General features: G+C 43.6%; 3 protein-coding genes across 3 annotated transcripts; 2 read left to right on the top strand and 1 right to left on the bottom strand.

Annotated features, from left to right (window-relative positions):
* The first annotated feature begins 1113 nt into the window (after positions 1-1113).
* On the top strand, positions 1114-1921 carry LOC4349324 (cortical cell-delineating protein). Its single transcript, XM_015757899.3, has one exon. The coding sequence runs from the start codon at positions 1203-1205 to the stop codon at positions 1641-1643; it is 441 nt and encodes a 146-aa protein (XP_015613385.1). The 5' UTR covers positions 1114-1202; the 3' UTR covers positions 1644-1921.
* A 1791-nt stretch (positions 1922-3712) lies between these two features.
* LOC4349323 (putative lipid-binding protein AIR1B) lies at positions 3713-4532 on the top strand. Its single transcript, XM_015758513.3, has one exon. It carries the CDS (start codon positions 3818-3820, stop codon positions 4304-4306), a length of 489 nt encoding a protein of 162 aa, XP_015613999.1. The 5' UTR covers positions 3713-3817; the 3' UTR covers positions 4307-4532.
* Positions 4533-5058: 526 nt separating this feature from the next.
* Positions 5059-7962, bottom strand: LOC4349322 (NADH dehydrogenase [ubiquinone] 1 beta subcomplex subunit 8, mitochondrial). The gene is made up of 4 exons (XM_015757462.3): positions 7746-7962; positions 7529-7615; positions 7347-7442; positions 5059-5317 (listed from the first exon to the last, which is right to left on the bottom strand). Exons 1-4 carry the CDS (start codon positions 7881-7883, stop codon positions 5261-5263), a joined length of 378 nt encoding a protein of 125 aa, XP_015612948.1. The 5' UTR covers positions 7884-7962; the 3' UTR covers positions 5059-5260.
* Between the last annotated feature and the right edge of the window lie 8627 nt (positions 7963-16589).

Here is a 16589-nt window from a genome sequence, read left to right as displayed (position 1 = left end):
AATTTCAAAGGATTTTATATGAGTCATTCATTTGTTCGTAAGGACAATATAGGAACATTTTTCAATGAATTGTAATCCTCTATAATTTCTACAGTTCTCCTTTATCCCAAAGGAATCTTTACGTACGCACAGGTAAAATTGGGACTCCCATGATCCCATCTTTACCAGAAGGGGCGAGCTAGAGGATTGCCGTGCGTAAATTTGCACGGTGCTAGCTAGCTAGATTTTGAAAGTAGATGAACCGATATATAACACTTTGGGTTTCATACTTTCATTAGTCCACATGAACATCGAACCCTAGCTTAGACACGGCATAAATCGATCGAGGCATGGACGCATGTATCAGTATTTGCATGATTGCTCGATCGAGATTATATTACCCTCTTACACATGCATGCATGGGGGAATAATTCAACAACGTCTGAATGTCTGATTCCTCATGGAAAATTCCTTGTCACATCTCTTTCTCTGAGTACTCTAACGAACAACTGGCCATGTATGCACATGCACCCCAGAGACAACCTAGCTACGTACCCTGCATCTGACACCCCCACATGCACGTACCATTGCATCTGCTTACTTCGGATTGATAATACTTACAGTGAACAACACGGTCTCTTAAAAAATAGCTTTGATTACTATTTCTATTATAATATATATAGAAATATTAACAAATATATAATTTTATTAGATCTTAACAAGCATTTCTCCATATTCATCCCTGAAAGTTGGTTTTTATAGGACGAGAGGAGTACATATTTTTTAAGAAAATTATTTTATAAATTATTTATAATCAAATATTTTAAAATTCGATCTTAATTTTGTCCGAAACAACGAGTATTATAAGAGCTTATTTGGTAGAGCTCCAACTCCTAAATTTAGCTTCAAGAGTTAGATCTGAAGTAGAGTTATATGAAGCTGCTTAAACCCAACTTTGCATGTCTAGTTCATTTTGGAGATAGCTCTACACAGCTCAGCTGAAATTGTTTGGTGAAGCTAGAGCTGTGCCAAACAGGGCCTCCGTCTGGAGAGAAAGTAGCAACGCATCCATGCAAACCACTCTTGCTATAGGCTCGATCGGCTATAAATACAAGACGCCATGACACCCCAAGCAAACCAACCCAAAGCAACACAAGCCATAGCAGCAGAGCCGAGTAGCTGAGCTCACTGTTCGATCGATCACTAGCTCGCTAGCTGCATCCATGGCTGCTTCCAAGGTCGCTCCCGTCCTGGCCCTGAGCCTCCTCCTCCTCGCCGTCGCGGCGCACGGCTGCGAGCCCCACTGCTCCGGCGGCGGCGCGCCGGCGGTCGTCATACCGACGCCGACGGTGGTGGTGCCACTGCCGTCGTTCGGCGGCGCCCATGGCGGCTACGGCGGCTACGGCCATGGCCGCTGCCCGATCGACGCGCTGAAGCTGCGGGTGTGCGCCAACGTGCTCAACGGCGCGCTCGGCGTGAACGTCGGCCATGGCCCCTACGACTGCTGCCCGCTGCTCGCCGGCCTCGCCGACGCCGACGCCGCCGTCTGCCTCTGCACCGCCGTGAAGGCCAACGTGCTCGGCGTCAACCTCAACGTCCCCGTCGAGCTCAAGCTCATCCTCAACAAGTGCGGCAAGACCTGCCCCTCCGACTTCACCTGCTAATTAATTGAGCATGGAAAGTGCTCAAACCATTTGCGCAAAATTAATGCATATTTATATTATATTTAATTGAGTTTGTTTTCATGCAATGGCCATTGGTAAGTTGCATGATGCATGAGTAAGCCGGCCTGAATAAGCTATTATCCCCCCTTGTGTTAGTTTAATTAATTTGTTGCATCCGCATTAATTTGTTGTACCATTGGAATCACTCACTTGTAATTTGTTGTTGTATAACCAATGCATTGTGATCATCATCAATTAATATATTTTCATTTTTAATATGATCGTTCTTTCTGATCTATGAACACGTAAGATCGATCGATCGATCAAGCTAATGAATCTGACGACCATATCATGGCGAAGCATCAATTCTGAATTTCTGTTTGTGACCACAACCGAATCGATCCGGAGCGCAACAACAGAAGCCGCGCGCAGTGCTCAAACTGGGGCTGTGGGCTGTGGCCCACATATGCAGACATCGCGACTAAAGGGCCCGGCCCATTCGTTGCACGGCCCAAACACACATGAATCTGCTGCGGGGTCATCCTCCTTTATCTGAACCACACGATTTCAATCTAACGGTGCAGGACATGACGGCACAGAACGGCCCCATCTCACGTCCTTCCTGGAATCCGCCGCCGTCCGCCGGAGCTCCGCCGCCATCCGTTCACCGGCATTGTTACACAGACCCCTTATCCTACTCCAACTTCTTCTCGATGGCATTCCACCCAGCTTGTGACTCGCGACTTTGTGAGTACATGATAAAAAAAACTTAAAATTCAGATAGATATTCTGACATGAAAATTGAATGATCTCATCTTTTCGCTTATGCTTATACTTGTTAGCTAAAATTTGAATTTTTAACCTTAAATTTGAAGTTGATTTTGAGGTTTTTTTCATCGAAGTTTATTTTTCAATCGACTCCACTGCTCCAGAAGTGTGAAGCACATGAAGGTAAGGTTCAGTCAGTCATGGGTGCATCACAACTCACAAGTTCACACCTCTTACATCTTGAGATGCATCGATCACACGGGGCACAGCAAAAATCAGCTAGCTAGCTCATTGGTTCGGGATTAATTGCATCTCAAGAGTTCAGACTTCAGTCTTCAGAGGCAATGACCGTCCTTCCCTCTTTGGATCAATTTCAGATGAATATTGAGTGTGGTCCACAAATTTTGGACCAAATTAATTAAAACGATCATTTGGGACTTGGGAGCGCCTTTACAAACCACCGCTAGATCAGAAGCGAAGACCACAGATTGAAGATGAATTAATTCATTTATTTGTGTACAATTAGGTTCTACATTGATCGAGCTGCATAGGTGCCCGCACCAATCGGACAAAGCCACACACATATATAGTGATCCCATTAATTTGCCCATCGAATGATGACGCGACGGCGCCGAATCTAATAATGCCCTGACCCTATGGTCTCCGGCACATACATGCCTCGTCATATGAGCTTACTTAATTAAGCACCGCAAACTTGAAGGTGAAGGTGTACTTCACATGAACATTACAGATCGATCGATGCCACTTCATTCGTGCACGGATATACTGTATGCACCAATATTGTCGACCACAAGATCGTTTAAGAGTACAGGTAGAATACCCAGATATATAGCTTAGTTAATTATTAAGTCCGTCCAAAAATATACTCTCTCTGTTTTTCTCTCTGTTTTAGGTTATAAGATTTTTGATTTTAGTCAAAATCAAACTGTTTTAAATTTAATAGATAAATATAGCAATATTTATATTATCAAATTAGTTTTATTATATTAATAATTAAATATATTTTATAATAATTTTATCTTGGATTGAAAATATTATTATTTTTTTCTATAAATTTGGTTAAACTTAAAGCAGTTTGACTTTAACCAAAGTCAAAAACATCTTGTAACCTGAAACGGAGAGAGTAACAACCTAATTTCTATCCAGATTCGTGATACTAAAATGTATCAGTATCTAGTATTATGTTGTTATGTAATTGCCGGAACAACAAATGCCGGGCCGACTCAAGCAAATGCATGCCTAGCTCACTCACTCAGCTCAGCTCAATCCCCTGCTATAAATTCACTAGCTAGCTTGTGCACTGCACACAACACACACACTGAACTCTCACATAAACACTTCAACTCATCCCTTAGCTAGAGCTATAGCTAGTGTGTCAATTAGCAATGGCGGTGGCGCACAAGAACAGTAGTAGAAACAAGCTTGCAGTCGCCGCCATTGTGGCGCTGATGAGCCTCCTCGTGTTCGCCGCGGCGCCGTCGGAGGCATGCGGCGGCCGCTGCAACGGCGGCGCCTGCAGATCGCGGTGCGCCAAACCGACGCCGGCGCCGGCGCGCCGCGCCGCCGGCGCCAAGTGCCCGTTCGACGCGCTGAAGCTGGCGGCGTGCGCCGACGTGCTGGGCGGCGGCGGCGGAGGAGGAGGGCTGCTGAACCTGGGCCATCTGCTGGGGAACTCGTCGCCGTCGTCCTCCGGCGAGCAGTGCTGCGGGCTCCTCGCCGGCCTCGCCGACGTGGACGCCGCCGTGTGCCTCTGCACGGCGCTGCGCGCCAACGTGCTCGGCCTCGTCGGCGTCGAGCCGCACGTCCAGCTCAGCGTCCTCGTCAACCGCTGCAGCAGGAAGCTCCCCAATGGCTTCCAGTGCTCCAGCAACTAGCTAATTAAGCTAGCTAATTTGATTATATCTGAATTAATTAGTGCTTGATGAGCAGCTCATGCAGCTATTGTTATTGTTCGCTTATTTGATTTGTTGTTAATTGCTTTCGGTGTCGTGTGTGATCGTGTAGCGCATGCTTACTACTTTGATGACCGATGTTGAGTTAATTAATTCCTGTGCTTGAGTGAGTGACATTACATCTACATGTACCTCGGAGTTGATTTGTGCTTTTGCGTGCTAAAGTTCGTTATAAAAATCTTGTGTTGAATATATGTTGCTCGAGTAATATACCGTATATGTGATTCTGAATCTGAGCTGAATATGGAATAGTCAGTGTTTAATCTGCATGCATGGAGCAAGATTCCGAGAAACAACCGGTGAGTAAACTAGCGAGAATCTGAAAAGGAATGAGTTTGCCAACTTTTGAAATTCTGCAACTACAAATTATCAGAATGCAAGTCAAAATATGGAATGTTTAGAGCAACCGGGGATTATTCTCAAAGTTAAAGCTGCTATAGGCACCCCCAAAACAGGGCCAAGAGCTGGTTTGGAAACAATGCCAGAATCCATAACTCGTCTCATTTCTACAGCTTAAAGCCAGGTTGCACCTATAGAACATTGCCCAACAGATGAATGGCGCAAACCGTGGTTCAGACTCCAGGGCATTCTGTAAGAAGTTACAGGGCAAATATAGGCACTTGAAAATTCTAACTTTAAATCGTCAAGAGTCAATTCCTTAGCATGTGCAATAGTTGCTCAAAGACACTCATCGCATTATTATAGAACAAAGCCATGCTTGGCAGGATTCAGCAAATCACAAGATTGTAACTTATAAAAATACAGCGACAACAAAGACAACCATCAGGAACATTGGAATTGTCCTGTTTTTTTCTCTGATTAAAGAAGGCAAGAGAATTCAGTCCATCACATCACTTGAGGAAGTGGGGTCTTCTTCTATGGTCTATCACCAAGTTCCTCTCTCAAATTGTCAAATGGGTAGACTTTTGGAGTCTGCATGAAGAAATATAAAAAATCCTCAGTCAAGTTGTTCATAAAAGCAAATCAAAAGCAGACAGGCATCATTTGTCGTGATTAGGATGAACCATTATCTTAACTTGATCCGGTCTATGCTCAGAAATAGTATGCATATTTCTTTGCCCATTGGCGACAAAATATGCAACAGGCTTGCTACTGTAACAAGTGTTACTTTAATGACTGATCGCACAATCTAATAGCATTCTGGCAAATATAAGGAGATAAATTGAAAATACAGTATTGCCCCCTCTCTTTTGTGAACCTTCATTCTTCAATTAAGTTACAGACCTGGAACACTGAAGAGGCAAGTTGCTTAACATGTATAGTAACTCTGCTATCTGCTGACACTTTTAAGGAGCAAATCAACTCTTGGGGGGATTTCATCTATGGCAGAGAAGCAACTTAGAGAAAGTAAGAGACTGTGTAGCCTGTACGGAGTATCGAACACGGATAATATGTACAAATAAAATCCTACATGCTTCAAAGTTCGCAACAGTTTAGCCTACCACACCATGTCACCATGATATCTCTATGAACTATGAAGCTAGACCAAACACCTCCCTTTTTCCCCTAAAAAAAACTCCCTTTTCAGAATCGAAATTGGATAGGTGCTGAGAAAGGAGACTAATAGGTCAGAAAATTGAAGGGTTAAAGAGTTCTACAAAGACCACACAAAGTTATTATCACAGCCCCACTCCATGATTCAACTCAAACTAGTGCCTAGTATGATCACATTGAGGTAATATTTAGTGTTACATATAGACCAACAGAACATGATAATCAATACTACTACCTCCATTTCACAATGTAAGACTTTCTAACATTGTCCATATTCATATAGATGTTAATGAATTTAGACGCATATTTGTGTTTATATTCATTAACATCTATATGAATATGGGTAATGCTAGAAAGTCTTACATTGTGAAACGGAGGGAGTACAATTCAAGTAATATAAATCAAGGCTTTTACATATGAGGAAACACAATGAAGTTATATTTACAGAAGATGCTAAAATATAGAGTGCATGGCCTGATCAAGAAGTAAATTTAGGCATAGTGAGTAAAATGTTCCCTAAGAATATCACAGATTCTATAAAATAACACCTCATACAATATCCTCTCATCCAAAAACATTTGAAGGCAGCTAATAAGGGTGACTAAATTCAGCTTGCTAACAGAGAGTGGCAATACGCCATATATATTTGTAACTGTTTGATACAAGAGGATAAGAGCACATGACTGATTGCATTTAGGATTTAAAATATACATCCTTCAAAAATGCCATCTATTCATCATATTTTCTTACAGTACAACTAGGTCTATGATTGTTTAGTCTAGTGATGATTTCTTTTTATGAAAATGGACAACAATGATCTCAATTCCATTAAATCATTTTCAAACTCTTTTTTTTCCCTCTTTTGCTGATTCTATAAATTGGAGGGTAGGAACAATATAAAATTACTCTTTGCTATATGACTATATAGCTAGGAGCAATATAGAATTACTTGTCAGTATATACTATATAGTAGCAAGGAACAGATCGAACCCAAGGAGCTATTGTTCAACAGAAAACTTCAATGTGCATTGTTAATTCAATAATATAATTAATGCAGATGATCAGCATACTCCCTTAGTGGCCTAATCCTCATAGAAGTTATCTGGAGGCAAAATCTTCTAACTTGAGAATGACTAGATATAACATTTAGACATATTAACTGTGCCACCTAGAGAATCATGTGAGCAAAATGGAAGGAAAGGAATTTGCAGAAACAACGGCAGGTCCTAATGGGCGAAATAAAGGTTTAACTATGACACAGGGATTGAATCACAGTGGCCATTTCCCATCTTAATGTTTTCCCCATCCCTGCAATGTTTTCTTGGCTATTTGGTCTAACCTTACAGTATTACTTTGTTCACTCCTACTGTTGTTGAAATGCTAGCAATTCTACTGTTTGTCCATCCAACAGAAAGTAAAATATCACAATGAAGTATTTGGCACTCACATAGGGGATCTTGGAGGCCTTGTCGTTCAAGGTGGCAGCCAAGCCAAGAGTAGCGAAGAATCCGAGCCCACCGCAAAGCCAGGCCAGCGCCTCGTACTGACCAAATAGCATCACATCAAATCAAACCAGATGAGACCCCCACGAATCCATGTGATTCAGTGCATGAGGGTTGGGAATCAGACCTTGCCGATGTGCGGCGCGAGGCGGTCGATGCAGGGCTCCGGGAAGGGCGTGCCGTTGTCCCACACCAGCTCGTCGTTCGTCGGCAGCTGCAAATTCCCCAAATCCCCCCGCAAATCGAATCGATTAGATGGAGAAATCGCATCGGCGGAGAGAGAAATCGGAGGAGCACAAGGTCGATGAGAGGGGGGGGGAGAGGTGTGGCGAGAGACGGCTTACGGGCTTGTCGGGGACGATGTGCCTGCCGACGGGGAGGCCCATGCCGGCGCGGTGGCGGAGCGCGGACACCGCGGCGCGGGCAGCGGCGCCCTGGCCGCCCAGGACGCGGGATCCCGCCGCGGTCAGCCTCCCTGCCATTCCCACCTCGCTCTCGCTCTCGCCTCTCGGATCTGCGCGTGCGGTTGTGGGTGACGTCGTCTCGTGTGCGGTTGTGCTCGTCGGCGGCGGCGGCGGAGAGGAGGAAGACGCAGGAGTGTAGGTGGGCTTCAGTTCAGCCTTCGCATTGTGGGCCCGTGGGCCGAGTGGAGAAGGCAAGTATTGGGTCAACCAAACGGCCTAGTCGCTGCATGGCCCAAACGCCTCTTTTGGGGGTTCGGAGAATAAAACCACAGCAATCATCACACGCGCATCAGCGATATATATTTTTTATTTTTTTTGTTTTTTGTTGCCGTTTTGGTTTGATCGGTTGATCCGAAAACTGGATATGAGAAATTGTCGGACGAAATTTGCACTTTCTGGCTAGGTGACTGCTGATGGAGTCACACGTACATATTCAGTTCAGTTGTTAAGGCTGTGTTTAGTTCCTAAAATTGAGAAGAAGTTTAAGAAAAGTTAATAGTTTTAAAAAAAAGTTGAGAGTTTATGTGAGTAGAAAAATTTTGTATTTAATGCGATGTGATGGAAAGTTGGAAGTTTAGGAAAAGTTTAATGTGAATTAAACAGGGTCTAAGGTGATGAGCTGCTAGCTACTACTCCTACCTTGCAAATGTTGCCAAAATGAACTAGCTAGGGCATGAATTATGGGATCAGCGATCAGTATAGGTTTCAGAAAGCGCACAAACATTTCCACTCAACAGTACAGTACGCGCGGTTGGACGAGCCATAATTAATTCAGATATACAGTATGCTGCTCCGTTTGGTTAATTCCAGGTCGCCATTATTAAAGTAGGTCATGAGATAACAGTCCCTCCATCTCTGTCACTAAGAGCACCCACAATCTATCTAATAAAACATGTACATCTCAGCAATAGACTAGATTAATAGTAAACCACCTCAATAGTATGTCTACATGGGTATCTATAGCTCTCTAATCCATTGTCTCGTTTTTCTCTATAGACTATCTCTAGGTTAGTAGATAATTTTGCTCTCTCTCTTTATTTAATCTCTTTCAAGTAGGAAAATATGCTGACATGGATCTCTTATAGATAGCCTATAAATAACCATTGTGGGTGCCCTAACAGCTACTCCCTCCGTCCCAAAAAAAAGGCAAACTCTGGGTTTCCGTGCCAACGTTTGACTGTCCGTCTTATATGAAATTTTTTTATAATTATTATTTTTATTGTTGTTAGATGATAAAACATGATTAATACTTTATACGTGACTTATCTTTTTAATTTTTTTTATAATTTTTTTAAATAAGGCGAATGATCAAATGTTAGACACGGAAACTAGGGTTTATCTTTTTTTTGGACGGATGGAGTAGGAGTATTCAGGTCATGACTCATGAGTGCTATCTGTCTCTACGGTATTTCTGAAGAAAACCACACGGCAAATGGCACAAGTCAATCCTACGTGCTCCACTGTAGAATCTAGTCCTATAGTCCCATATACTCTTGACAAGTACTGTTGCTTATTGTGATATCATAATGCAATTAGTACTTTATTACTTATTAGTGAGTACTCCTACGTTCAGAAGCAACTTATTAGTTAACTGACTAACTGCATATTTAATTAAGCGGCTAAGTTGCGCGCGGTTCTTTACCCATCAAATTGCATAATCTGTAATGCGGTTCCAAGAACAGCTTGAGTAAAATGAGACAGAGATCCAGTCTCACTCGCTCACCGAAAACATGAAAATTCAGAACGTACAGTCTGCAAGAAATCTCCTCGCACTCGCCGACGTCCGTGCTATCCGTACGTCTCCGGCGGCGACCCCTCCTAGGATTGACACACAGTGAGAGGGGCCGCGTGGACCCAGTCTCTTTTTAGCCCAAATGTCTCCTTGGGGATTCCACCTCCGACGAACCACTGGGCACTTGCATTTGTTCGGGGTTTAGCCTTCATCCGAAATCTGAAAACGAGTAATTCGGAGATCTCCTCTGACATCCGAGAATTGATGCAGATCATGCATCACCGTGTGTGTTTAGTTCACGTCAAAATTAAAAATTTGGTTAAAATTTGAACGATGTGATGAAAAAGTTAGAAGTTTATGTGTGTAGAAAAGTTTGGATGTGATGAAAAAGTTAAAAGTTTGAAGAAAAATGTCAGGATAAGCAAGGAAGCTGACGTTACCAATAGGAGGCGCGATAAGGACTCTGACGAAGGCGGAGGAGCAGAAGACGGAGGAGCAGAAGGCGTCTTTGAAAGAGAGAAGCGCCAGAGTATTACTAATCCTAGATATGTTGGGCCGGAATGGGCCGTGTAATAGGGTAGAGTGGGCTGAGACCTTGTGGCACAGCTGGAGAGAGAGAGAGAGAGATTAAAAACTACTGTGTACTGTCTGAAACGGCATCGATCTGGAACTCGGCGGTCAAGGCAGCGGCGGCGGCTCCGATCCTGTTGGATCGTGAGAGAAATACAAAGTTCCAGCTACCTATCGTGTTCTTGAGTTCGTGGTGAAATCGAGTGCTAGGGTTCTAACAATCTGGTATCAGAGCCATCTCCAACCATATCCTCTTGACTCGGCCGTAGAATCACGAAGCGCGGATTGGAATCTGCTCTCGAGCAGAATCCGCAAAAAGGGAACTCGCTTCCCTTGCTGCGTTTGGGTTGGCTGAGTTCGGAGCGGTTGCGAGTCTTTGATCCTGGAGAAACCACGGTACGTTACGAAGTAGGCTGCGCAAATCATGGCGTAGGAAGGGATGTTGGATTTGCTGCTTAAAACCCTGGAGGATATTGAGAAGATGCGGACTGAGGCGGAAGAAAGAAACAGAGCAGATCTGAATGAGTTCATGGCGGCGGTGGAAGCGAGGTTGCCTCAAGTAGAGAAACGAGTTGGGGATTTGCATTCGTCGCTGGGGGATTTGAGTGCTAAGGTGGAACAACTGGAGAGCGCCATGCTTCGTCAGGCCAAGGCGGAGAAGGCGGTGGGAGACATCAAGGAGGAACCAACAGCTGCATCGCCATCACCAACTCCATCGTTTATCCATGGTATGAGAGATCCTATGTTGAATTCTATTTCGCCTTTTGTGGTAGAATCAGCAGGAGTACCAGAAGGGGGTAGTGGAAGTACTGGAATTATTGTTGGAAGTGTTCCACCCATGACATGTCCTCAGTTCAATGGGGATAATCCACAGATGTGGAAGGCTAATTGTGAAGTGTATTTCAATGTTTACGGCATTCCTCCTGGGCAGTGGGTTAAGGTGGCTACGCTGAATTTTGTTGGCAACGCAGCATTTTGGTTGCAATCTGTGCGAAACCAGTTGATTGGCATTACTTGGTTTGATTTATGTGAAAGAGTCTGTGCTCGATTTACTCGAGATAGGCATGAAGCTATGGTGAGACAATATATACACATCAGGCAAACCAATTCAGTTTCAGAATATGTAGAGCGATTCGACTGTCTAATGCATCGGCTGTTGGCATATGACCAGACTGTGCCTGCATTGTACTTTGTCACAAAATTTGTTGATGGCCTTAAGGATGAGGTGAGGAGATCTGTTATGATGATGAGGCCCCAAGATATGGATGTGGCCTGTTCTCTGGCTTTGTTACAGGAAGAAGCTATGGAAGGAAGTAGACCCACACCTTATAAGAGGACTGAAGGCAGCAATTATGTCAAGACATCCAGCAAGCTCACAGCCCCAACTCTGTCTATGACAAGAGAACCAAACCAAATCAACACTGAAGAAAGGAGAACTGCTGATTCTAACAGACCAAAGGAAGATAGGCTGGCAGCATTAAAGGCGTATAGGAGGTCGAAAGGCTTATGTTTCACTTGTGGGGAGAGATGGGGGAGAGACCATAAGTGTGCAACTGCAGTACAATTGCATGTTGTTCAAGAGTTGTTGGAAGTTTTACAGGGGGATTCAGGGGAGGACTCACCTACTGAAAGTTCACCAGAAAGGGAAGATATCATTGTTATGGCCATATCTCAGCAAGCGTTAAATGGAACTGAGTCACGCAACTCCATCAGACTTAGGGGGTGGATACAAGGGACTGAACTATTGATGTTAATTGATTCGGGAAGCTCCCACTCTTTTATTGATGAGAAAATTGGGAAATCTATGTCTGGGGTAAAATTGTTGACTAAACCCTTGAAAGTCCAAATTGCTGATGGAGGAGAGTTAGTGTGCTCTCAGGTAATTCCTAACTGTAGTTGGTGGACACAGGGGCACAACTTTAGTAATGATTTCAAGCTTATCCCACTGGGAGGTTATGACATAATTCTTGGAATGGATTGGTTAGAGCAGTATAGCCCCATGAAAATTTATTGGGTTAACAAATGGGTGGAGTTTCAGTACCAAAATCAGTGGCTCAGAGTATTGGGAATCAGCAGTAGCACTACTAGCTATGCAGAAATATCTGTGGAACAATTGATGAGTTTGGCCAAGATGGGCTCTATTATGTACATGGTGAAAATCACTGACCACCAAAACACAGAAGAGCAGTCCTATCCAGATAGCATTAAGCAGATTCTCTTGGAATATCATGATGTCTTTGATGAACCATCTGAACTACCACCAGAAAGGTACTGTGATCATCAGATTCCCTTGATAGAAGGTGCCAAACCAGTAAGTCTTAGGCCCTACAAGTATAACCCCGAACTCAAAGATGAAATTGAACGTCAGGTGAAGGAGATGTTAGACTCAGGGGTAATTCAACCAAGTCAGAGTGCTTGGTCTTCCCCTGCTCTTTTGGTGAGGAAGAAGGATGGTACCTGGCGCCTTTGTGTAGATTACAGACACCTGAATGCCTTAACTGTCAAGAGCAAGTACCCAGTGCCTATAATAGAAGAACTTCTTGATGAATTGTCAGGGTCCAAATGGTTCACTAAACTGGACCTTCGAGCAGGATATCATCAAATTAGGATGAAACCTGGAGAGGAACATAAGACTGCATTCCAGACACACTTAGGTCATTATGAATACAAGGTCATGTCCTTTGGATTAATTGGGGCACCTGCTAGTTTTCAAGGGGCCATGAATGACACATTGTCTTCAGTGCTCAGGAAGTGTGCTTTGGTATTTTTTGACGACATCCTGATATACAGTCCTGACCTTCAGTCACACTGCCAGCACTTAACACAAGTTTTACAACTCCTTAGAAGAGATCACTGGCAAGTCAAAATCAGTAAGTGTAGTTTTGCTCAGCAACAAGTATCATATTTGGGACATGTAATTGGGGTTCATGGTGTGTCTACAGAACCTAGAAAAATTTTGGATGTTCAGAATTGGGCAGTACCCACTACTGTCAAGAAGCTCAGGGGATTTCTGGGGCTGGCTGGTTATTACCGGAAGTTTGTTAAGGATTTTGGTTTGATCTGTAAACCTCTTACTCAGTTGTTAAGGAAGGGAGTCCCTTTCAAATGGACTGCTGCAACAGAAGTTGCATTTCAGCAGATCAAGCAAGCTCTCATTACTGCTCCTGTCTTAGCATTACCAACTTTAATTTTCCTTTCATTGTGGAGACGGATGCTAGTGATGGAGGCATAGGGGCAGTGTTATCTCAAGAAGGTCATCCAATTGCTTACTTGAGTAAAGCTCTAGGACCAAGATCTAAAGGGTTGTCAACTTATGAGAAGGAGTGCATGGCAATACTCTTGGCAGTAGAACACTGGAGATCTTATCTACAGCACCAAGAATTCATGATTCTCACTGATCACCACAGTTTGACTCATCTGTCTGATCAACGGCTTCATACACCTTGGCAGCAAAAGGCATTTACTAAGCTCCTGGGGCTCCAGTACAGAATTGTCTATAGAAAGGGCAGTGCTAATTCAGCTGCTGATGCCCTGTCTAGAAAAGACCTTGGTGACAGTGCTCAGATTCTGGCTGTATCTTCTTGTTCTCCCTCTTGGCTCCAAGAGGTAATACAGGGCTATGAGCAGGACAAGTTCTCTTCCCAGCTCTTAGCTGAATTGTCTTTGAATCCGAAGGCTAGGGAGCATTATACTCTGCAGCAAGGCCTCATTAGGTACAAGGGTCGAATATGGGTGGGTAATAACACAGATCTGCAGCTGAAATTGATCAAGGAATTACATGATAATCCTGCTGGGGGCCACTCTGGTTTTCCTGTCACTTATAGGAGGATTAAACATCTGTTTGCTTGGTTGGGAATGAAGCAGCAAATTCAGCAACAACTGAAGCAATGTCAGATCTGTCAACAGGCCAAACCTGAGAGGGTTAAATACCCAGGTCTATTGCAACCTCTTCCTGTTCCAAAGGGTGCTTGGCAAGTGATCAGCATGGATTTCATAGAAGGATTACCCACTTCTGACAAGTATAACTGCATTCTAGTGGTGGTAGACAAATTCTCTAAATATGCCCATTTCTTACCATTGACCCATCCATTTACTGCATTCTCTGTGGCCACTGTCTTTATGAAGAATGTTTACAAGCTCCATGGTATGCCTCAAGTCATTATCTCTGACAGAGATAGGGTATTCACAAGTCAACTCTGGGAACATTTATTCACCAAGTCTGGTACTAAGCTTCACATGAGCTCTTCTTACCACCCTCAAACAGACGGTCAAACTGAGCGGGTGAATCGGTGCTTGGAAATTTTTCTGAGGTGCTTTATACATGTAACTCCAACTAAGTGGGCCAATTGGTTATATCTCGCTGAGTTTTGGTACAACACTTCCTATCACTCTTCTGTGCATAAAACACCTTTTGAGGTCATTTATAGGTACCAGCCGACTCACTTTGGCATCTCTATGCATGACTGTGAAATACCAGATTTGGATTTGTGGTTGAAGGATAGGGATCTCATCAATCAGCTAATTCAACAACATTTACATCAAGCTGAGCAACAAATGAAAGCTTATGCCGACAAGAATCGTACTTTCAGGGAGTTCCAGGAGGGAGACTGGGTTTACTTGAAACTCCAACCATATGTGCAGTCTTCAGTAGCACGCAGAGCAAACCATAAACTATCTTTCAAGTACTTTGGACCTTTTCAAGTGTTGCAGCGGGTGGGATTAGTTGCTTATAAACTGGCTTTACCTCCCTCTTGCCACATTCACCTAGTTATCCATGTCTCTCAGCTCAAGGTTGCTCGTGGCTATAATCCTCATGTTCTGTCTACCGAACCATTTCAGTGGAACCATTGGCAGAGTCCGCAGCAGTTCCTAGACAGGCGCATTACTAAGAAAGGCACTGGCTTGGGGGCAAGCCGGTTTCCAAGGAAGGGAGAATGTCAGGATAAGCAAGGAAGCTGACGTTACCAAGAGGAGGCGCGACAAGGACTCTGACGAAGTACAGGATGAAGGCGGAGGAGCAGAAGGCGTCTTTGAAAGAGAGAAGCACCAGCGTATTACTAATCCTAGATATGTTGGGCCGGAAGGGGCCATGTAATAGGCTAGAGTGGGCTGAGACCTTGTGGTATGGCTGAAGAGAGAGAGAGAGAGAGAGAGAGAGAGAGAGAGAGAGAGAGAGAGAGAGAGAGAGAGAGATTAAAAACTACTGTGTACTGTCTGAAACGGCATCGATCTGGAACTCGGCGGTGAAGGCAGCGGCGGCTCCGATCCTGTTGGATCGTGAGAGAAATACAAAGTTCCAGCTACCTATCGTGTTCTTGAGTTCGTGGTGAAATCGAGTGCTAGGGTTCTAACAAAAAAGTTTGGAACTAAAGCCACTATTTGGTTGATTCGAGGCCGCCATTATCCAAGTCGGTCACATAATAACAAGAGCACCCTGAGTCATTGATGTCTATATATATCAGCATCAGAGTCATTTACCGTTGAATATCTCCCAAAATGTGATATCATTCATCAGATACTGCGATATCGTCACTCAATTGCTTAGTGGTACATTCGAAGCGAGCTAACTCAACTACTCTCTTCCTCCTAAATATATGACGCTGTTGACTCTTGGTATAAAGTTTGGACATTTATCTTATCCATAAAAAAATGTATAAATATGTTGTGATTTGTTTTATCATCCAAGAAACTACAGTCTAAACCTTTTTTTTACATATTTATACTAGATTTTTAATAAGACGAATAGTCAAGTGTTATGCAAAAAGTCAACGGTGTCATACATATTGAAATGAAAATTCTACTTAACCGAACTATCACTGCATAATTAAGAAAGCCAGGTTGCAGTGTAATGCAGTCCAACAACAAGCCTGAAATCATTCTGCTCTCTAGTCTGTAATGCAGTCGAAGAACAAGCCGTGAACATTCAGCTAGGAGAAGTGGAAAACCTGACAGATAATCAGTCTTACTGAACAGGGAAGCTGCTGATTCTGATAATATCTGAACAACCTTTGCGCGAAATCGGCGCTGCCTCGTCGCAGCTACCGGCGACTCCCCGCGCTCCATAATCCGTCGCTCGTCGTCGCCATCGCCGGCGGCAACTTTTCTTAGGATTGATGGAGAGAGACGGGCCAGCGATTGGCCCAAACTCCTCTTGGGATTGGCCCCTCCGCCACTGGTATTATCTGCAAAAAAAAAATTCATGAATGACTTATGTGCAAATCAATAAATCATGCCGAATATTAGGAGAAAAAAAGTTTAATCTGCATCAGATCCGTACAATCCAATCACAAGTACTGCTCTTTGTTGAAATTGAAATTAAATCCCTAGTAAACATTGAAACCCAAGTTTAAAGCTTCAGAAGAACACGACGTTTAATTTCAACTAAGGCCTTGTTTAGTTTCAAACTTTTTCTTTAAACTTTC

This window comes from Oryza sativa, chromosome 10 (assembly GCF_034140825.1).
Source record: "Oryza sativa Japonica Group chromosome 10, ASM3414082v1".
NCBI classification, from domain to species: Eukaryota; Viridiplantae; Streptophyta; class Magnoliopsida; order Poales; family Poaceae; genus Oryza; species Oryza sativa.
The sequence above is the reverse complement of the archived record's forward strand: the minus strand, read 5'-3'. Positions and strand labels throughout refer to the sequence as shown.

Bases quoted from the DNA above. Each gene is read 5' to 3' on its own strand.
- LOC4349324 (XM_015757899.3), top strand. From the start codon at position 1,203: ATGGCTGCTTCCAAGGTCGCTCCCGTCCTGGCCCTGAGCCTCCTCCTC.
- LOC4349323 (XM_015758513.3), top strand. From the start codon at position 3,818: ATGGCGGTGGCGCACAAGAACAGTAGTAGAAACAAGCTTGCAGTCGCC.
- LOC4349322 (XM_015757462.3), bottom strand. From the start codon at position 7,883: ATGGCAGGGAGGCTGACCGCGGCGGGATCCCGCGTCCTGGGCGGCCAG. The intron at 7,616-7,745 runs GTAAGCCGTCTC...GGGAATTTGCAG, and splicing joins ACATCGTCCCCGACAAGCCC to CTGCCGACGAACGACGAGCT. The intron at 5,318-7,346 runs GTGAGTGCCAAA...TTCTTCATGCAG, and splicing joins AGGCCTCCAAGATCCCCTAT to ACTCCAAAAGTCTACCCATT.